At 37.2% G+C, this 22,598-nt stretch overlaps 2 protein-coding genes and 1 long non-coding RNA gene across 5 annotated transcripts; 1 reads left to right on the plus strand and 2 right to left on the minus strand.

Moving 5' to 3' along the window:
* Positions 1 to 183: 183 nt before the first annotated feature.
* On the minus strand, positions 184 to 2,977 carry LOC107862089 (inositol polyphosphate multikinase beta). Its single transcript, XM_016707537.2, has 2 exons — positions 2,762 to 2,977; positions 184 to 1,370 (listed from the first exon to the last, which is right to left on the minus strand). Exon 2 carries the CDS (start codon positions 1,311 to 1,313, stop codon positions 426 to 428), a length of 888 nt encoding a protein of 295 aa, XP_016563023.1. The 5' UTR covers positions 1,314 to 1,370; positions 2,762 to 2,977; the 3' UTR covers positions 184 to 425.
* Positions 2,978 to 4,179: 1,202 nt separating this feature from the next.
* LOC107862093 lies at positions 4,180 to 7,860 on the plus strand. Of its 2 annotated transcripts, none has more exons than XR_001671915.2 (2): positions 4,180 to 6,099; positions 6,867 to 7,860. It is a non-coding gene; the product is annotated as an uncharacterized LOC107862093 (long non-coding RNA). The 2 variants fall into 2 exon arrangements; XR_007053946.1 differs by having other exon boundaries at positions 4,180 to 4,727.
* A 659-nt stretch (positions 7,861 to 8,519) lies between these two features.
* On the minus strand, positions 8,520 to 21,891 carry LOC107862090 (ribonuclease TUDOR 1). 2 transcript variants are annotated; one of them, XM_016707540.2, is made up of 18 exons: positions 21,526 to 21,891; positions 19,284 to 19,426; positions 15,424 to 15,577; positions 15,242 to 15,316; positions 15,038 to 15,151; positions 14,847 to 14,948; positions 14,078 to 14,284; positions 13,778 to 13,993; positions 13,597 to 13,704; positions 12,773 to 12,943; positions 12,498 to 12,695; positions 12,057 to 12,410; positions 11,750 to 11,980; positions 11,480 to 11,668; positions 11,327 to 11,404; positions 11,002 to 11,196; positions 10,045 to 10,422; positions 8,520 to 9,023 (listed from the first exon to the last, which is right to left on the minus strand). In XM_016707540.2, exons 2-18 carry the CDS (start codon positions 19,307 to 19,309, stop codon positions 8,835 to 8,837), a joined length of 2,985 nt encoding a protein of 994 aa, XP_016563026.1. In that variant the 5' UTR covers positions 19,310 to 19,426; positions 21,526 to 21,891; the 3' UTR covers positions 8,520 to 8,834. The 2 variants fall into 2 exon arrangements, with proteins under 2 accessions (XP_016563026.1, XP_047265921.1); XM_047409965.1 differs by having other exon boundaries at positions 19,284 to 19,483.
* Positions 21,892 to 22,598: the final 707 nt, after the last annotated feature.

Raw genomic sequence — 22,598 nt, forward strand, 5'->3', positions numbered from 1 at the left:
TTTGTCTTTGATTCAGGGCCTCATATCATTGCGAAAACATCAAAGTAACCCATACGTGTCGAGACCTCTAAGGAAGATTTAAAGTTGGAAGGGGAAGAGGAATAACAATCTTGAAATAAAATGCGAAATTATTTATACCATTAATTCAGGAAACTTCTTGTATTCAAATGACGGGATTAGCTATACCATACAAAAAGTAGAATAAGCCACTCTCATAGAATATCCTTGCAGCAAGTACACAGTTACGCTTTGAAAAAATATGCTATGAAAAGGAAGTTCAGAATATGTTATTTTCTGAAAAAAATAAATTGTCTGATTGTCATCCTGGGCGCAGTAGAGATTAACAATTGAGATAATAGCAATCCCAGAATAAAAATTCCTACAAAAAAAAAAAGTTGCAATTAGCAACTTAATCTTAAGCTAAATCAGTTGACACCGTTAACAGAGGGAACAACTTCTGTTATGTGCTCAATGAGAGCAGTAAGAATTTCAGATATGAACTTGATCAAAGAGCAAAGACCCCCCAAGAAGTTATGATCAATGACGCCTTTTCCTTCTATAACATGAGCAAAATCAATCAACTTGATCTGTCCACCAGGATTCTTTCCTTCCAATGCAAGTTCCTTTTCGAAACTCATCAGAATCGAGCAAGAATAAAAATGGTACATGGTTTGATCCTCGAACCATGCTTTCAGCTCAAGTAACTGCGATAAAATGCCAGTAGAGCCGCCATAAACAGTTGCTGCGAAAGCACAATCTGGTTGCAAGTTCATGTCACGCGATGTGTTAGACGAAACAAACTTTTTCAGGATTGTCTTGAGTTTCTCTGCAGAAAGGTTCTGCATGGAAGTCCTTTCAGGTTTCCAGTAACCTGACTCTTTGTTTCCGTAGATTTGTATCCCAGATAACCTGAATCCTAAGGGAAGGCTCGACGTCTCTCTATCCTTTTTCAAGCACTTCTGGATGTACTCCTCGGATGCTTCCGGTGCCCAGGTTCTTGAACCCATTTTAATATCCACAATTGATGGATTGACTCGACCTATGGAAAGATCCTGTAAAACTAAGTGGGGTTTCAAGCCAGATCCATCGGATGCCTCTATGAGCTGAGTGCCATAAAAGGTAGGGAAGAATTTAGATATGTGTTCTGGTATCCTAGTGTCAGAGGAGAATGATGTGTAGAATTTGAGCTCATTGGACCCTCGTTCATCGCCTTGGAGAGGCTTGTAGAAACGTCCTGATTCATCTACAAGGGGACCAAGCTTCCCATTGCCTGCTTTGTGTCCTGCAACTTGGTGGGGAGGGATCTTAAGCATCCTCACAGAAAGCGAAGCACAATGTAGCAATGAAAGTTTCAGATGCAAATGTCTTTCCTGCGTATTGTAGAATGAGTAACAGTTAAAATATAACTTTAGGGGAAACAAACGAATGCGTGCCTGACTAATCAGAAAAGCAAAAATCTTGACTCTACTGATTTTATTATTTTCAACAGGTAAGGAATTCATGTAGATTAAAACCAATATCTGGGATAGGTGTCATAGAATATGAGATAAAATCAAATATCATCATGAACAGCTGACTCCTCCATTAGTCGCAGGTCCCAATTCCCCAAGCGTAAACTAAACTATGTCATTTCATCTCCTAAAATATAACGAAGGTCAGCAGAAATATTCAGATAGGATTGCTTTCAGAGAAAGTAATAGCATGGGCAGAAATATTAAATGTGCAGGCCAGTTATGATGATTAAGAAGCATTTGCCATGCTAAACACAACCATGACACGCGTTGTAAATAATTTATTCTTTCAATTCTCCTTTCCACTACCTTCACAAGGTAGGGGTAAGGTCGCGTATCCACCACCCTCCCCAGACTCCACTTGCGGGATTACACTGGTTATGTTGTTGCTTCCCCCAATTCCTACATAAAAAGGATATAAAGAAGCTGCTTGATGAAGCAACCACACAAATCAATGCCCGAAGTGACTATAATAACCACATTATCGATGCAGGATCAACTGACTATAAGCTTGCAAAGCTTAGGCAACCCAAGCTATACTCTTTCCATTTCCACAGAAAATTCTTGAATTAAGTTAAAAAATCTCCGCTTGTACCCAAATATCTCTGTAGAATTGGACACATAATTATTTAAAGACAAACAACCACTAGATATCATACAACTCTTTCTTTCTTTTTCCACCCCAGAAAAAAAAGTTTCCTTTTACATTTTAATAGCCATAAGTTTCCTAATCTCATTGCACATCCTAAAATTAACTAAGTTTCCTTATTTGCTTAACAACTTCATATTTAGGAGCAACAGTGAAATTGTCTCCATTTGACCTATCACGAGTTCGAGCAGACACTCATGCTTACGTTACGTTAGGGTAGACTATCTATATCACGACCACCACCACCAGGATGCGGCCCTTGTAGAAAGTGTTGGCACATCGAAGAAAATCTTAATCATTACTACATGGGAGAGAAGGGAGAACCAGCAAAAAAAGTAGTCATTAAATTAAGCAGAAATACAAAAACACTCCCATCCATTTCATTATTAAAATAAAACAAAAACCCCAATTTATTAACAGAAAAAGTTGCCTTAAAAGTTTAACAACACAAATCACCATTATTTTCTGCAACTAAAAAAGCAGGAATTATTTTCTGCATGGAAGGTTAAATAAGGATTAAAAAAATATTAAATACTACCAAATACAAAATCATTGAAATTCGAGAGAGGAAAACAAATCAGAATGAAAAACTCAAACTTACAGATTTAGAAAATTCGAGCAGCAATTGCGTTTCGTATTTGGTGAGATTTTTCTAATGTAATAAGCATAATAATGAATGGCATTCCAATTAAGGCAATATATAGTAAATTGAGATAAATTCTATGGAATGCAAATTGCGCTTTTCGAAAAGACGTGTCTTTATCGGAGAAGGACCTTATTTTGGGTCCTAGTAGAGAATCGGCATCACGTGAAATTAGAATCTGATCCTACAAGGCTTTTTTCCCTTTTTCAATTTTTTTTTTTGAAGTATTTAATTATTTATATTTCCATAAAGTCAACTAAAAGATCTTTCTCTTTTTATTTTTTTCACAACCAAAAGGTCTTTACTAACTCCCAAACTGTTTTTATGATTGAGGCATATTCCTTGTATAAAACTTTTTAAAAGTACATAACTAAATTATTATGTACAAAAACATATTTTCAGTAAATTTTCATAAATTGTGGCCTGATAAGTATAGAATGACGTTGACCTTATATATATCTTTTGGAGATAGAAAATCAGTTTTAAAAAGATCCTCAACTAAACTACATAATTGAACTACATGACCTTTTTTTAATTTGGTTGTGTGTTTCAAAGATTATAATGTTTGCAGCCTAGATTTGATTAATATATATTACAAGTAGATAGTTGTATGTTGAACCTTAAAAGATGACCTTTTCAAATGTTTTGTTAAGAGAAACTAAAATTATTTTTGACTTCAACAAGGTAGCCACGTTGGTTCAGAGAAATTAAGTGATAGCATTATTATTAGTCAATTTGGGAAATTGATGACATTTTGGGACAAAGTCAGAGCATCGATGGCTTCAACTAACTTTGTTTTGTCATTTTATTGGCTTGTCAAAACATTGAAGCAGCATTCGTCTGTTCTTGTAGTTAATGGCTTCGATTGAACAGAACTTTCACAAATTATGATTTTATTTTTATTCTTTTTCTGATATTTTTATTTGAAATGTGTGAATACCAGTATGTAAGAAAAAAATATTTCTGTTTAGACGATGATATTATACTTTGAGGATGGAGTGGTGGTGAAGCTGGACTCTCAGGTCGTTCATAAGAGGGAGAGTTTCAAGTATCTGGGGTCTATGATTCAGGGCAATAGTGAGATTGACGAGGATGTCACGCATCGTATCTTGGGGCAAGGTGGTTGAAATGGAGGTTCGCTTCGGAAGTCTTATGTGATAAGAAGATGCCTCGAAGTTTAAAGGTAAGTTCTACAGAGTGGCAATCCTGCCGGCTATGTTGTATGGAGCGGAATGTTGTCCAATTAAGAACTCCCACATCCAAAAGCTGAAGGTGGTGGAGATGCGAATGTTGCGATGGATGTGTGGACATATCAAGAAAGATAAGGTGAGGAATGAGATTATTCGAGAGAAGGTGGGAGTTGCGTCGGTGGAGGATAAGATGCGAGAAGTGAGGTTACGTTTATTCGGGCACGTGATTTTATGGATGATTTTAGGCAGGGTAGAGGTAAACCGAAAAAATATTGAAGGGAGGTGATTAGGCATGATATGAAACAGTTACTGTTACAGTTGATACCGGCCCAGATTCACAAGTCAAGGCCCAACTGATTTGTAATTAGTTGTACAGTTAATTTCTTTTTTTCTCATGTGTATTGGCCCGATCCAATGAGACCCACTTATATATAAGGTTAGATATTTTTATTGTAGATGGACAATCGACATTTGAGATAGAGAGAGAAATATAGCTGATCAGTTTTTCTTCTTGTTCTCTAGAACATTCTGGGGTTTTCGTATTCAAATCCCTTTGTATTTTTGCAAAGACTTCATATTTTGACATGGTATCAGAGCAAACATGGTAGATCCAGTGCTTCTCTAAGTTTCTATCGGCACATTTTTGGTATTTACAGTTCGTCAAAGTCCATGGCATTTCGATAGTTTTCATCGAAAATCAGTGGTTTCACTGGAATCAGTGCTTCAATACTCTGGTAAAGTGGTTTCATCCATCTTCTCACTTGCTGAAAGGTCATTCGTATAGGTTTTAATTTCAATGATGCGGTGACATTTTTTTGGCATATTACGGTGTTATCCCCTCAATTCTCTACTCTTATATTGTATTAGTGACTTGCTGTAGCTGATTTTGATTGATTCAATGGCTATCGATCTAGCTCATCCATCTACTTCGACTACTTTTAACCCTAGTATCGATATTTCTCATTCCTTGTACTTACATCCCTCGGATACTTCGGGGACTGTCCTTGTATTTGTTCCTTTCGCTGGTATCGGCTATGGAGAATGAAGGGAAGGGATGATGATTTCGTTGTCTGCTAAAAATAAATTGCACCTCATAAATGGAACTTTTGAGAAACCCGCAGCTAACTCTCCACTTCTTCCTTATTGGGAATGTTGTAACAATATGTTGAAGGCTTGGATAATGAATTCTCTCTCTAAAGAAATAGCTAAGACTGTTCTTTATTCTAAGACTAATAAAGAAGCTTGGGATAATCTAGAGCAGAGATATGGTGTAGTCAATGCATCTCAGTACTACAGTCTTCAGCGTGCTATAAATTCCATCTCCCAAAGCTCTCTTGACGTAGCTAGCTATTTTACCAAACTCAAAGGACTTTGGGATGAGTTAGGTACATATTCTTTTTGTAAACCATATGTCTGTGGAGCCTTAGTACATATTCTTTTTGAAAACCATGTGTCTGTGGAGCCTTACATGAATTGATCGAAGGACAACAACTCATCCAATTTCTTTCTGGACTGAATGATACATATTCCACCGTACGTAGAAATATTTTGATGATGAATCCTGTCCCATCCGTTGGACAAGCTTACGCTATGTTAATAAGAGATGAGAAGCAGAGAGAAATCAAGTCTGATATGACAAGTTTCTCTCCTGATGCCACTTCATTTCATGTTACCTCACAATTTAGACAAAATCACTCATACCCTGGTGTTGAAGTTGGTTTTGCCTCCCACTATGCCCAACCTCCACAAAATTCTACCAGACCTTCAACAAATAATTCGAGAAATTTTTCTCAAAGGATCAACTATGAATCCACTTACAAGAAATCCTTGGTTTCTTGCAAGTATTGCAAGAAACCTGGACATACAGTGGAATAATGCTACAAACTTCATGGTTTCCCATCAGATTTTAAATTTTCTAAATGTAAAAGAATTGCTGCCTGTGTACAGCTAGATCAATCTTCAGATTCTTCCACTGTTGCTCCATCCACTCCTGCCAGTTCCTCTTATGGTTTTCCCCCGAATAATATGCTCACTTGTTGAGCTTATTTCAACAAGTTCAGATATTTCCTCAACTTCAACCTTCCTCTTCTCAGTCATCCTTCACAGGTTTGGTTCATACTTTTATTTTAAACAGTGATGGTTTACTTTCTTGTAATGCTTCAATATTAGATTCAATTGCTTATTTCAGTGCTACTGATTGTATTTTACAAGGCCATTCTCTGAAGAGGCCACTGGAAGTTGGTAAACTGTCCAATGAACTCTATATTCTTCAGTTGAATGGTTCTTCTACGTCCAGTTTTCCTCATGATCAGTTTACTGAATCTGTTGGTTATTTCGTTAATTTTTCTTTTTCTACATCTACTAGTTCTACCTCTACATTTCCTTGTGATGTTGTCGATGTCTTTGTAAAATCTATGCATGTTTCACCTATTAATAAAACAGATTCAATTGTTGCTTGTTCTAGTGCGACTTTAAATTTGCCTGCATCTCTTATTACTGATAACAACATTCCCACTGATCTTTTATGGCACCAGCGGCTTGGACACATGCCCTTTGCCAAGATGAGATCCATTCCATCCCTCAAATCCATTTTACCTTCCAAACAATCTTTTCATTGTACTATTTATCCCATGGCTAGACAACAAAGGCTCCTTTTTCCTGAAAGCACCATTCGCTCTATAAAGCCTTTCCAACTAATTCACCTTGATCTTTGGGGTCCTTACCATACCCAAACTTATAATGGGTAGAAGTATTTTTTACTATTGTTGATGATTTAACCAGATGCACTTGGACTCATCTTATTTCCACTAAATGTTTTTACTATACTCAAATCATTTTTTTACTATGTCCTTAACCACTTTCATATTTCTCAGGGATTTCTTATTAACCAACACAAGTACACTAAAGAATTGATTGAGGAGTTTCATTATTCTGATTGCTCTCCTATAGTTACTCCTTTGGAGCTTTACCCAAAACTCCTCCCTGATTCTGGAACTTTACTTCCCGATCCTACCAACTTTCAAAGGCTTGTTGGTAAGTTGAATTTTTTGCAACACACCAGATCGGACATTTCATTTACAGTTTAACATTTAAGTCAGTTTCTCAATGCTCCAAGGTCTACTCATATGCAAGCTGCTTTACATGTTTTGAGATATTTGTCACATGATCCTGCTAAGGGTATTCTCCTTTCTAGTTCTGCTGATTTCACTCTTAAGGCATATTCTGATTCTGATTGGGCAGCTTGTTCTATTTACCGTAAGTCTGTATCTGGGTTCCTGATTACCTTGGGTGATAGTCCTGTTTGCTGGAAGTCCAAGAAGCAGCCTACTGTTTGCCTATCTTCAGCTGAAGCTAAATATCGAGCTATTCGAAAGACAGTTGCTGAATTGACTTGGTTAGTTCGTCTTTTATCTACCAGTTCCTCTTTTTTGTGATAACCAAGCCGCGTTAAGCATTGCTCGTAATCCTGTTCTTCACGATCATACGAAGCACATTGAGCTCGACTGCCATTTTGTTCGTGAAAAGCTTGTTGTTGGTCTTATTTCCTTACACTACATTCCTACTAACTCACAACTGGCTGATATTCTCACTAAATCCTTGATCGGTGAATCTCATCATCGTTTGCTGTCCAAGCTGGGCGTTCACTTACCCTCCGGCTCGCGGGGTGTTACAGTTGATACAGGCCCAGATTCACAAGTCAAGGCCCAACTGATTTGTAATTAGTTGTACAGTTAATTTCTTTTTTTCTCATGTGTATTGGCCCAATCCAATAAGGTCCACCTATATATAAGGCTAGATATTTTTATTGTAGATGGACAATCGACATTTGAGATAGAGAGAGAAATATAGCTGATCAGTTTTTCTTCTTGTTCTCTAGAACATTCTGGGGTTTTCGTACTCAAATCCCTTTGTATTTTTGCAAAGACTTCATATTTTGACAGTTACAACTTACGGAGGACATGACCCTTGATTGGAAAGTGTGGAGGATGCGGATTAGGATAGAGAGTTAGGGGGTGAAAGTTTGCCGGTAACAATAAGGGAGTGTTCTTTTGTGTCTGAAACTTGTTACTCAACAATGGACTTCCGAGTTTAAGTAAGTCTTATATTTTAAACTCAAATTTTAAAATGACTTCATATAATTCTTGAAATTTAGAAAGGAGCTATTGCATATTTTGCTTAGATAGGAGGTGTTTGACTGAGTGGGATAAGGAAATCAAATAAACCAATAGAGAAATTGTTCTCATGTTTGGATAGGAGACATGCAGATCTTAAATCACATTAATGGCTTGTTTTCACAAAAGCATAATTTTGAGCGTAGAGCTGCTTTAGAAAATTTGTTTGAACTGCATCGCCTGTATGGATCAAGATGGTTGGCAGAAGGAATAGTTCCGGGGACACAGGGTATGCGGCAATTCTTTTATTTGGACTACCGTGGTGTCCTGGCTGGGCTTGCACGCACCTCAACTAATTACACGGGATACCTGCCCACCTCCACCAGCAAATTTGCCCAAATAGAAAGCAAAAGATAAAGGAATCCGGCAGAAGAAATATAGCCCAACAGTTTTGAGTTTTGACATAAAGCTTATCACCCCTAATGGAACGAATGACAACGGAGACCAGCTTATTCAGAGTCGTATAACTTAAAAAACTCAAAAGGAAAAAGAAAGAGCAGAAAGAGAACAAAATTTCTCTCCTAAAGTTACATGTCACTTAAAAGCTACTCAAACTTTAACCTCTCTATTTCCTTTTAACAATTGTCTTGTTTGTATAATTGTTGGGACTTCAGCCTGTAAAAGGCATCTGCACTGGCAATTGCCACCAGTTTAACTCTGTTGCAGCATTCATCGTTTCCCAGCAGCTTTCCTAGCAGGGATAGCAGAATCCTCGTCATCTGATTCGACATCTCCATACTCCCACATTGCACGCCTCTTGTCTCGTGCTTCTTTCTGGTACTTCTCCAATTCATCCAGCGCCTGCTGTTTGTCCTTGGGCTCCCATCTCTTCCTTTTGTCCATCCTAGCTAGGCCTTCCTGAAAATTTTACAGGCCCCTAATTAGAACATTGCCAGCACTGATGAAACGCACGAAGGGATCCACCACAGCTTGGGAGGAAATATATGACAGTAAAACAGAAACACAAAAAGACTACTAAAAGTAAATGAATGCAAACGATTTTACGTGGAAACCTCCTTGCTCAAGGGAGGAAAACCACGACTTGTACTCACAGTCTTTCTCAAACTCCACTATAATCAGAATGACTCATGATTACAGACCCAATTTGGACTTAAACTCAAAGTCTCAATGGATTGCAATAACTCTATCACAATCCTTCACCAAACAACTCTATCAAAGCTCTCTCTAAGTTGACTAACTCTAGCCAACACAACTTAGGCAACTCTACTTAATAACACTCTAAGCCAAGAGAAAAACTGTATAACACCGGAGTAAATCAGTTTCAAAACATCACTCAAGAACAAAATAAACTTCAGATCTTGAGCTGTTAAGGGTTTTTACTGCCTCACTCGAACTTATCAGATTTGCAAAACTATTGAGCAATAGTGCATCCTTTTGTATTTATAGGAGTATAGGAATCTTGTTCGAAATTTGATTGGACCAGGTGTCCATTCCAGTACACTGTGCACCTGCACAGTATTTGTGCTACAGAACAAAACTGTGCAGAGTGCAACAGCTGTACTTTGGAAAAACAAGTAGCGGACATGGGCCTCTGAGCATCATGTAGTCAACATGAAAACATGAAACAGCAAGCGCAAAAAATACATAATCCTGAAGTGGAGGGCAGAGGAGAATGGAAACACTGGGTCTTTCAAAACCCAACCTACCAGATAAAAGATAATCTAGCTTAACTTCGAGTTTTTAATCAATAAGGATGACACAAATGAGTTGAGCAGCCAAATGCAAACCACTGCTTCACTGATGAAACAAGTTTGTCAGGCTAGAGGGTAGTGAACAGAAGACCTCGTGGCTATTGAAAAGCTCTCAGAAGTAATAGAAAAGAGAAATAATTAATATAAAAGCAGCTATGATTTCGAACCTGAAGCAAAGTAGCATTTACACTGACATCACTTTCAGGATCAACCAAAGTTACCAAAAAGATTGTCCCGGTTCCTTGACCTTTAACTTTGCCACCTGAAGTGTCTTTTTCCTCGATAACAGCTCTGAATTCCTTTGGCCCACTCAGAAGAAGCTCACTTAGCCGGTATGCTGCCTCCTGACCATAATCATCTTCTAGCCCAGGAACTTTAACATGAGCAAGACTACAGAGTTGAGCAAGACCAGGACTGGAGGACACAGATGCATCAAGAGGCCGCAACTGACTGTACGGAACAACTTCTTGGTTTCCATAATCGACATAGAAAACTTCAAACTTGTCTTTGGAAGATTCCACAGCACCGCGAGGGGCATTGACAATCTTTAACATATATTAAAGTGAAAAATCAGAAAAAGAATACTACTATGACAAGCAAAAATATAACATCATCTATATCCTTCAGAAGAAACGAAAATTCTATAACCTACAGTATTGACAAAAAAAAAGATATGCATGCATTGGATTGACTAAAGAAAAAAGGCTCAAGGGACAACTAGATGATGAACGAAGTTCAATTCATGAGACAACCGCAGCAGACCCTTCAAGACAAAGTAATGTAATGTTTAAAGAACTATTGGCATGAACAGGGATGTGATGACCAAAAGAAAAAGTAGTACAGTTTAAGCAAATAGTTCATTTGATTAATGGAAAACAGAGTGTAAATTTCTTTGATACGTGAAGAGTAGCAAGTGTAATTTTTTGAGTGAAAAGTAGCAAATTGAAATTTTGAAGATAAATGGTTTGACTACATAGAACTAGTAATTTCCTTTCACATTATAGAATACACAAAGTTAAGAGTACGCAGTAATTCAAGTCATACCTTTACTTGTTTAATTCAAAGCCTTGTGGAACTACACAAATAAAATAAAGTACAAGCAATAGGATTATTGGATCACATACCATAGCTCGGTTCCATGAATTATCAGCACTGAATTGAGCAAGAACAATATCACCCTTCTTTGGATTAAAGGCACCAATGACAGGAGCCTCCTGAAGATTTAGAGAAGCAAGTTGCTTCTGAATGGCGGCCACTTTCTGGTCGGAAACCAACTGAACGTAAAATTTACCACCACCCAATATTTCGGTGACGGTGACCTGATAACATAAACGTGTACAAGTATAGAAGTCAAACAAATATATCACGAAATAGTATTCACAATGAATCCAGATGGTAAATTATGACAAACAATAATTAACTGAGAAGCACTAGATCTAATTACATTACCTTCACCTCTTCCTTTTGGTGTCTTTCAGCTGCTCCACCACTGGGAACTTCCTCTCCCTCAACATAATTTTCCCACATCTATATCAAGGTACGCGTCAATAAATAGTAAAGAACAAATCCATGACTAATAAGTATAAAAGATCTTGCTCTTGCCTTCAATTTCTGCCTTTTGGCAGCCTGTTCAGCTTGCATGAGGAGGTGAACTTCTGCGATTCTATCAGTTCCAAAAGAAGTTTGAAGCCTTGCTAAACCAGCTTCCAGTAGGGTCACTGCCACATTGGATCTTGATTCCCATATTGTTCCAATGAATGTCCCTGTTCTATCAACTGTTTCTACCTCGATCTATGTAAAAGGCAATAGGAAAGAAATAAAAGAGAAATTTATATGCAGCACATTACAAATGTAAGAAAGAAAAAATACTACCTCGACATCCCTCTGCATTATCTTCCGCCTCATCAAGGCAATGGCTTCCTCAGAGTAGGGTTCACCACGACCTGGACATCTCACTCCAGAAATAGAGAAAGCAATGCTGCAAGTCTCCTTGGGAATGAACAATTTGAATCTATGACCACTGAGGACATATTCTACTACAGCACACATCCTTCTGTTACGCTGTAAAAAGGGCAAAAAGTCTCTAGCTTTCTTTGACGATGCCTGAAAGTTAAACAGAAAAAATTAGTTATTCCTTAGCGTCACATAAAAATAGACAATCTGTGATGAGGACACTAACCGTTAGCAGGTCTGTTACATGCATCACTGGAGGTTCTTTAGGAGAATGAATGCCCCTTTTCCCAGAAGTACCACGTGATTCTGCTGTGAGAAGAGCATCATAATAGTTTGAACGTTCTTCAAAATCACGATGTCTAACAACAGTTGCAAAACCGCGGGCAACCAAAAGCTCAGCAACATTCACTCCAGGCAACTGGTTGCCTGCAGCAGATGGAGTGGGTGTTGCATCATCCCCATCCTTGGATGCTAGGAATACAGTTCCAAAATCCATCACCCTTGAATCTGCACCACTGGTGGGAGCAGCAGGTCCATCTGCCATGCTGACCTTCCGAGAGTACTCCATTGAAACATTCACCTGAAAGGGTATAAGGTTTGTTAATCATCTCCTGATGATCTGTAACTCTAAAATCAGGAGAGGACATATCAGAAATGATAGCAATACCTGTTTTCCAATGAGGCGATTTCTCAAAAATTCCTTGGCTTCACGAGCATAGGGAGCAGGCTTTTCATCTTTACGAGGATTCCCCATTTTAGGAGCCCTAATACTTGAAAGATTGACCCTTCGTTCAGCTGATGGATCTCCAAATGGTAGAGAATCATCAGCTATAACAAGACAATCTCCGCTGACAACCTCAACCACCTAGAAAAAGCCAAGCACAATATTTAAAGAGAAACAGATGAAAAATAAACTTAAACAAACCTTTGACTCATAGGTACCTTTCCGGTGAAATTTTGGTCATGAATAGCCTTGGAATTAGTTGCGGGAGCTACATAGTTTGTCCAGATTCTTAAGCGAGTCTTTTTCGCCTCAAGCTCGGCACTTTTCAGCTTCTTCTTGGCTTCAACTTCAAGCATGTTTGCACTCCAATCAACGTATTTAGCATAACCCTATGCCAAAGGAAAGTGAAGGGCATAACCTTAGATAGATTGACCTTAATCTTTCTAAAATTAAAAAAGGATAGGAGGAACCAGTCGATCACCATCAAGTAAGTAACAAATTGAAAATTAAAGATGAGCGAAGTGAAGAAAGTTATGGCAAGAGAAAGTTAATACATTTAGGTCAAAGAGGATCCCTTGCTAATCCACATAAAGAAACCAAAAGATGATACAAAATGAGAGAGAAATGATGCACATACTGAATTTTATGGGAAAGGACTATGAGGAGCACTGTATATACAGGTAATAAGGACTATGATAGGAAACAGGTACATAAATGCACACAGATGCATAAAATTGAATATTGCATTTGTACCATTCGTGACCAGCAAAATGAGTGGACTAACTGTGTTACTGAACAAGATATAAGCCACTCATGTTGAGCATATGGAAGAGTAAAATTCCAAATTACAGAAAATCAAAAGGTATTACAAGCTATCAACAAGAAAGGCCCATCAATGGTTATGACAGTTTAGAAATTCGAGGAGAAACCTATCATAAAAAAACAGTGTACCTGTGTACCAATTACAGTGACCTTTCTACAAGTTCAGTTTCTTATTAGACACATGTTCTAAAGCATCAGCAGTATTGTGAATATCACGTACATTTTCAATAAGCTCCAACCCCAGGTCCTTTGCCGATTCTCCATCAGGATAGTACACTGAGCCAATTAGATTGCTATACTTGTCAACACCCTCCAGAACAATCCGAACCTGTATTTAAACTACATTAGAAAAAGGATAAACAGGAAAAAAAATCATTAAGAAATAACAAATAGAAGCTTACATCTCTATTTAAGACACGAGTTTCGGTAAAATGCTTTGCTTCTCTGCCATAAGGATCTGGAGCAACTTCTGTTACAGATGCTGCTGAGGATGCCAACCTCTGCGCTGATGTTTGAGTTGCACGAGGTTCAATAGTTGATTCTCCATTTGGTTCATCAGAGGTAACACTAGTATTGATAATAGATTCTGGTGTTGCTCTTCTTCCCATAGTTGGTGCCTGTTTATTGAAACAAAAGGGTAAACGAACTGGAAAAGTAACAAGAGCTGGTTGTAAAGAAAATTTAACTTGTATTGCATTGACCTGTGTTCCAGCAACAAACACTTGGATGAACTGGAAGTCTGGAAGCAAGTACACTCGCAGTGTACTTCCATCACGAACCTGCTCAACAAATGCTTCTATAAGCTTACCTTTACTTTGCTCCAATAGGCCCATTGCATCAAAGTTACCACCATCACCGATCGCAGATGGAGGTAGATTCCTAATAGAGGCCTCCGAAGCACCAAGTGTCTGAAAACAGCAGTATGCCAGGAATTATTATGCATGCAAAAATAGCAAAATAAAAAAAAAGCACCAAGCTTGAAATTTCGCAATATATGGAACATTGAACTAAATGGACAAAGATACTATGCAAAAGATTCACCAGCCAACACAAACAGCAGTGAAAGCCGACAGGTGCTACCCATAGAAGATCACTACAGCTTAGATTAGATCTAGACATCTGGTTGATGGTAATACTACTTGAAAGAATAAAAATTAAAAGAAAATGAAACAGGATATTAACCTGGACACCACCCAGTGTCGCAAAACATATCCTGAAGTACTAACATCAAAATACATTTTAGATTAAATATTGTAGGCCAATGTGTATTGCAGACAGAAGCAGACACAAAATGGGAAAGCAGACATGCTCAAAAACATATCAAGAATTTTAGGGTCCAAAAAAAGAGGAGAAGTAAACGGTTTCTCAGTTTTCCAGTCTGCAGAAAAATATCGTCTTCCCTGGCTAAATGTTAAGGTTCACAATAATTGTCCAGTAATAAAAACACTCCAGAGAAAATGAGAAACACACCCTACTCCAACGACCTAAACCTTGTTGTTTAGCTTGTTCTTCAGCATCTTGCAGCGGTTTTAAATAGGGATTAGCATCTTTCTGTTGGCCCTGCTCCCTGACCTGGTTCCATCAAAATTATTCATTTCATGAAACTAGATACAGTGGGAAACAAGTCAGCTGAGTAACAAATAAATTAACACCACTCCAACCTTGGCCCAGCCTGCAGAAACAACTAGCATAGAAACATTCTTGTCACCAAGAAAAACAGTGCCATATTCTCTCCCTATGGAAGGTACAGTGTATTCCACCTTGAAAGTGACCTCCTAAAGAAAAAAAAAGGATGTATTACAATCTTATACCACTAAAAAGAGAATATATATACGCAAAAGTTAGAATGATCAATGCGAGGACACCTTTCCAATGCAAAGCTTCCTCAAGAAGTCTCTGCTTTGCCATGCAAATGGCTCATCTACTCCACCACGACGTGCCTACAAGTGTAAACCTAGAATAAGCAATGAAAAAAGAGACACAAATATACGAACAATTTGAAGATACTGCTCGTAAAAAAGGTAATGTTTATTAATGCATGCCATACCAATCGTGGAGCCATTAGAGATGCTAAGGTAATAGATTTTTCAGGCGGAATTTCAGCCTTGGAGCTACCCATTATTACCAAACTGTCACCAGAGGGAACAGCTTTCACTCTTCCCTTCAACCATCCTGTTGACGCCATTTCAACTGCTAAATGCCTGATATTAACAATCCAAGTTAGTAACAAAGTTCGATTGAGGCAAGAATTATACTGCTGACACCAAACAAAGAGATCTCATCATGCAGATAGACGTTGCAGAAACAAAATATCACATTTTTAAGGACCCTCTTTTGGCATAGAAAAATCAAAACCTTTAAATGAATTTGTTAAAGAGCTCTGCAGAAGTAAAGTTGTTGTCATCGCTACATAAAATAACGGCCAACTTAATTCTGTTCCATAGATTTCAATTCATGTTTAGTAGCATCTAACCATAACTATTACTTTCAATGGCTTGTGAAAATGAATTCCCAAATCAATTTATAACACAGGTAGATATACCAAATAAGCATCAGAAATAGTAGCAGGTGTCAACCTTGTATTTGAGACTTAGTGCTACTATTGGTGGTTCATCTAATATAGGTTCATCAACTACAACTTCATTGTGAGTAGTAGAATCATTCATTTGTTGGTCTTATTGATTACTAGGTTGTACAACAACTTCATGAGCAACAACTCTTGAAAAATAAGTGCAGGAGAAAGGAACTGGCACCCTAAATTCTTTAATTTTCAAATTATGCATTCTTAACTCCCATTAACTTCATCATGTTCAATGAACCCAATATTTCAAGTTTCAACTATTCTCCTATTGTGATTTGGACACTAGATTTATACCCCTTTGATATTCCTGGATAACCAATAAAGAAACCACTAATTGTTCTTGAATTCGATTTTTCTTGTGGACGGTAAATTCTTACTTCTACTGGGCAACCTCAAACACACAAGTGCCTTAAACGGGGTTTCCTTCCTATCCAAAGTTCTTACTAGGTAACCTAGCCTAGTCCTAAAAAAAAAAAAGGGCAGCCCGGCATATTAAGGTTCCGTTGTGTGCAAGGTTCGGGAAAGGGCCCGACCACAAGGATCTACTGTACGCAGCCTCACCTTAGATTTCTGCAAGGTGTTGTTTTCAAGGCTTGGACCCGTGACCTCCTGGTCACATGGCGGCAACTTTACCCGTTACTCTAAGGCTCCCCTTCGCCTAACATAGTCCTCATATTTAATGCACGATTACACCTTTCTACCAATTCATTTTGTTGTGGTGTGTCTAGCATTATGTATTGAGCACATATGCTACAATGTCCAAGAAACTTAGCAAATGGACCAAGGTGTTGTCTAGTTTCAATTTATGTTCAATAATAGCACCGCCTCAATTTGACCGAATTTTTTTCACCTTTTTATCTAGTTTCTTTCAATCTCATTAATAAATACCTCAAAGATATTTATTGCGTGAGCTTATGTGCGACAAATGGACATTCACCACGTGAAAAGTCATCAAAAAGGTGATAAATATTTTTCTTTATTTAAAGGAGGGAAAATGGTCAAATTTGCCCTTGAACTATGCGAAATGAAATAGATTTGCCCTCCGTGAATAGTTAGAGTCAAAGATGCCCTCATCGTTACTAAAATGGGCTAAATTTGCCCTTATTTTCAAATGGCAAAAGTTTAGCACCCGATGATGTCATGTGTCCATGCAATTAAGGATTAAATTTTTGCACACAGTTTAAGAAAATTAATCATTAATCGCAAGACATGTGGCATCATTCGGGTACTACGCTTTTGTCATTTGAAAACAAAGGAAAAATTTAGCCCATTTTAATAACGGTGAGACACTAACTATTAACGGAACACAATTTTTGTTTCATTTCACATAGTTCAACTGCAAACTTAATTATTTGTCCTGAAAGAATTTACTTCAAAATGACCACATATGTCAATGTGTATAATTTCTAGAAGTTGTGTGCTTCTTTTGTGTTCCTTTAATGCAATCAACACCAAATATTAAAGGTCCACAAAATCAAAATTAGAAGGATTTATTTTTTCTTTGAATATGTGACCTAAATGTTCATGCAACGAGTAAGAAGTGTATCCACAACAAGAAACCACGTCTAGCTTCAAAATTACGATGCAAAGTTAAAAGGGTTTCAACAAGTAGATTACCATGACTTGGTTTCTACAAAACAACCACTAAGATGATTATTTCTAAGAAACAAAAAAGGCAGCCTAGTGCACTAAGCTCCCACTGTGCGCATGATCCGGGGAAGGGTCCGACACAAGGATCTACTGTACGCAACCTCACCTTACATTTCTGCAAGGGGTTGTTTCCCAGGCTTGAACCCGTGACCTCTTGGTCACATGACAGAAAATTTACCCATTACTCCAAGGCTCCCCTTCGAGATGATAATATTCTCGAACAAACTACAACATCCATTGCATAAATTATTTAAGTGTCCAACTTTACCCAACCTAGACACAAAAATAGATTTCTAAAACAAAAGATACAAAATAAGTTCCACACAACTTTAAGTCCAACCAGTACCTAAAACTAAAAGAAAAGTCTCGAGCTTCAACTGGAATGTTCACTCTATTCCCATGTATACGAATCTTTAATTTTGATATATGGTTTTGTTGTAAGGGGTCCTTGCTTCATAATAGAAACAAGAACATTACAATCAGAGTCAATCCACCAATTATAGTAAGGTACTTCAATTAGATTTGATTTGAGACACGTAAAAGCTAAGTTGCTCAGGATCTTCAAAAATGTTGCCGCACCCGTGTCGAATCCTTCGAAAATGCACTATTTTTGAAAGATCCGACACGCACCCAATGACGTTTTTGAAAAGTTCGAGCAACATAGCATAAAAGCACTAGGTTAAACTTCCTTCTCGAACCATGCTGTACATTTCTTCTCCAACCATGCCTTACATTTTGGGACAGCTTTTTGAAAATGTCCATGTTTTCCGAATAAACGACACTTATCATTCTTATGTTCCTTCGGAATTGGAGAGATAACTCGTTGACATTATGTTGCCTTTGTTTCCCCTCATCGTGTTTTGTCCTTTCTCTCTTGGTCCTTGATGGCTTACAAGGTTAATGGAGCGATTTCCTTGATTCTTTAGCCTTGTGTCCTCCAACACCAACGTTTCATGCATTTCATGCAAGTTCCATTTGTCTTCATAATAAAGTAGTGCATTTAGAAAGGTCCAGACAATAATGATTTAATGATGAATTGCACAAGGAAATTGTCATCTACCTCCATTTCCAAGGTCTTAAGTCTTACTGCTATATTTGTCATTTCAAGGACATGCTCGTCTATGGTAATTGGTACGTGAACCATTAAAACTCCGTAGTCCTCAAGGTACCATTAGTGCCCTAACAAGAGATTATTAGAAATTTAGGAGCATTCTTCGACAAGTTTCAAAATCTCTTTAGCACTTCCAATTTTGGAAAGAGTTAGTCTTAATGTAACTCGCAATACTCATTCCATAAACATTAGCTTAATTTATTAGACCGCTCCCAATGATAGTTACAGTAATAGTACATTATAATAAGAATTCTACAAATAGAATACACTGATTCGTTAATGATTTGAGTTAATAAATTAGTATACCATTAGATCAAAAAAAAAATTGTATATGTACAATTTTTAGACATGCTCTATAAAATTTAGAACATTGTTTGACAATCTACAATGCACCAATTAGTAATATTTACTATCGTTGGATATAATACAAACTAATGGCACAATTAGATTACGGACTTATAGTTCAAAAATTACATAAACAAACTACTTCCTCTAGATGACGAAGGATGGAAAGAGAATCCGCTTTCATCAAAATATTTGATTCAAAGGTTCGAAATGCCATAACCTCTTTTTGAATGTCTCGACTTCCATTCTCAAACCACCGGTCACGGGTGCGGAGCTCAATCCTCGCGGTAATAATTGTGCCAATTCTGCCCAAAAACCTCTTCAGGTGATCAAGGGGCCTCCTTTTTTCCAGTAGATCCGGATCTAGTAGCCAATGAATCACTGATCAAAGAGCAAATTCTGCAGAGATTCCTCACCAACCTAGTGGTTGGTAAATCACTAATCAAAGAGCGTCAGCTGAATAGGTTGACAATCGACAGAAAATGTTGAGCAAAGCTCAGTTGTTGGACTGAAGAGTGATGGAAGTGCCAAAGAATTGCTTTGGATGAAGGAATTTACTCGAGATCTTATGTTTTTGGCTGTCTTATAGCTCTTAGAATCAAATCGACCTGAAATGGGCTCACTTCTTTCTTATCATCTTATTGCAACGCTCACTCCCTTTTTTTCAATAAATAAACCCCGCAAGCCCCTCTGCTAATGAAGGAAGACTTTAAATGTCAAAACCTTGAAAGCAAGGAAGGGCATCTTTCCATCCATAGAATATCTTCCTTACAATCAACCTTTGGGTGACCTAGAATTGCACAAGTGTGACACATGTCATGCTGACAAGGCGTGCACGCTAACATGTGTCATGCCCACTTGTCTAAAAGTATCAGCCACATTATTGTATATTGTGCATCGATACCATCTAATCATGGAATTAGTCACATAATTTTTCACTTTCCATCAAAGTCCATAAGATTAACTAATACACTTTCAGTAACCCACTTATTTATTAAACTCAATTTAAACACATAGTACATATGTCCTTTTTTTATAACTTTTGAGAATATAATTAATAATTACATAATAAAAAGTGTGCTCTCTCTAACAGCTTAAGATTTTAGATGAGATGGTCAAACATGATATCAGACCGGGCAGAGGTCTTGGGATCAAATCTCACCTCCACCCAGTATTAAAGAAAAAAGTTCCACGTGTTTGGCCCATGAAAAAAAAAATCAGGCCTACACATGTGGGAACGTGTGGAGAATATAATTAAATAATAAAAAGTGTGTTCTCCCTAACAGCTTAAGCTTTTAGATGAGATGGTTGCACACTTCAACAATAACCATGGTATCCAGGCAAGCTTGTGCACGCCTCGACTAATTCCACGGGATATCTGTCACCTCCCACCACCCACATGTACCAGGCAACTCTATCCACAAAGGCGAGGATAGATGGGAAGAAATGGGGATTTTTTCAGGTCTCATGGAAAGAGAGTCAAATTTAGGCCACAATATAACCCAGAGAAAAGTATCCATCTGGAATGGCATCAATTTTCTCAACCTTCCAGATGAATGCAGCCAACTCATGCTTTAGATTCGCAAAGATATTGTGATCTTTTGCGTATTTAGCTACGACCTCGTCAACCTCATCATTAACATTGAAATTAAAGCTTCTTATGAAGGGGTCTAACAAGGATCACCCAGTGTTTTTTTAACACATGGGACATATATCTTACAGAGTGAAAAAGCAAATCTTCAAACCAGCGCCTCAAAAAGGCATCACATGAAAAGTAACGAAACATCCAAAGGATAGCATCGGCGATACATTCAATTTTAAAAGTAAGTTGAATTGATACAAAAACACATGAGACATATCACTTACAGAATGAAAAAAGCAAATCTTCAAACCAGTAAATTGAATTCATCACATAAGGTTAAAAAAGAAAGAAAAACATCACGTGAAAAATAACAAAATATCCGAAGCGATACATTCAATTGTAAAAGCAAGTTAATTTGATGCATAAACACATGATACATATATATCGCAGAGTGAAAAAGAAAATCCTCAAACCAGCTACTCGAATTCATTACACAAGTTTTTTTTTTTTAAGAAAAAAGCGATCACGTGAAAAGTAACGAAACATCAAAAGAATTGCATCGGCGATACATTCAATTGTAAAAGTAAGTTGAATTGATACAAAAACACCTGAGACATATATCTTCTTTTTTTTCTATAACCGTCGTGTACGATCCGTGATACGGATATCCACCAAAACGAGGATAGAAGGGAAGAAATCATGCATCTTACAGAATGCAAAAAATCAAATTAATATTCAAACTAGTGAATTGAATTCATCATGCAAGTAAAAAAAAAAACACATCACATGAAAAGTAACGAAACATCCAAAGGGTTGCACCGGCGATACATTCAATTGTAAAATCAAGTTAAATTGATACATTAAAACAACAATAGCATACCTGAATGACTAGCGCTGAATGGATCGATCGTTAGATGGATGGAAAGAGAGAAAGCAAAGTAACGTAACGGATCTAACAAAGCAAATCAGCTACCAAATGAAATTGGATTGCTTTAGAAAGACGGTGAACGGAATCCGGGGAACGGCGAGAATGCAGACGCTGTGCCGGAGACGGACGGCGGAGCAGATCGGGGGAGAATTTTATTTGTGATAATAAAAAAGAAAAAAAAAAAAAAACTTATTGTAGAGTGGGTAAATGTGAACGGTTATACAAGAGGAGAAGTGAAAAATAAGATTCACCTCTTTTTGGGTAAAATTACTTAAAATGCCATATCTTTATGTGGATTTTGTAAATCTAGTAAAAGAAGGTACACTGATTTCGTCAAAAGTGATTATTAAATCGAAAAAACTGACTGTTTAACCGAAAAAATAAAAAGGAAAGGAAAAAGAAAAAGACTGTACTTGGACCTGATTAGGACAGGCGGATTTTCCTAGTTTAGACTTGTGACAACGATGGTGTGTCACGTGGAAATACATACCAATAATTTAGTGCCACGTCACTTAGAAATGTTAACTTTGCCAAGTCAGTAGTAAACCGTGGGGGCTCTATTTTTGTCTTATTTTAATCTGTGTGCCTGTTTTGACTAATAGGAAATTTAAGAAAGAAAATAATTAAATCTTGCAATTTTAAATTAAGATATATACAAGTATTAAAATAAATTTTAATTTGTAGTCTTAAATATATTGTATCATGAAAAATTAAAATTAAAGAGACATTCTTTTTAATCGGACTAAAAGAGGTATTTAAATTGGCTTATTTTTAAATGTTTTTAACTTTTAAATATTTTTTTTATTTTTGGAAGTATTTGACAAAGACAAAAAAAATACTTAAAAACACTTTACTTTAAGGTTAAATTTAAAAGAAAAAAAAAAGTCAAAAATCAAAAATAGGTTGTTACCTACTTTTGACTTTTAACTTTTAATCCACTCAAAAAAAAAATCCAAACACCACCTAAGACAATAATTTGGAACGTCGAAACATCAACCAGATCAGAAATTGAACCTGAAGTGATT

The sequence above is a fragment of the Capsicum annuum genome, chromosome 3, assembly GCF_002878395.1.
Source record: "Capsicum annuum cultivar UCD-10X-F1 chromosome 3, UCD10Xv1.1, whole genome shotgun sequence".
Classification (NCBI taxonomy): domain Eukaryota; kingdom Viridiplantae; phylum Streptophyta; class Magnoliopsida; order Solanales; family Solanaceae; genus Capsicum; species Capsicum annuum.

What these genes read in the sequence shown, in the direction of transcription:
- LOC107862090 (XM_016707540.2), bottom strand. Translation starts at nt 19,309, where the DNA reads ATGGAAGTCGAGACATTCAAAAAGAG. An exon ending in TAATGCAGAGGGATGTCGAG is followed by an intron (nt 11,669 to 11,749) that starts GTAGTATTTTTT and finishes CCTTTTACATAG; the next exon opens with ATCGAGGTAGAAACAGTTGA. An exon ending in ATTCATGGAACCGAGCTATG is followed by an intron (nt 10,423 to 11,001) that starts GTATGTGATCCA and finishes TATATGTTAAAG; the next exon opens with ATTGTCAATGCCCCTCGCGG.
- LOC107862089 (XM_016707537.2), bottom strand. Translation starts at nt 1,313, where the DNA reads ATGCTTAAGATCCCTCCCCACCAAGTTGCAGGACACAAAGCAGGCAAT.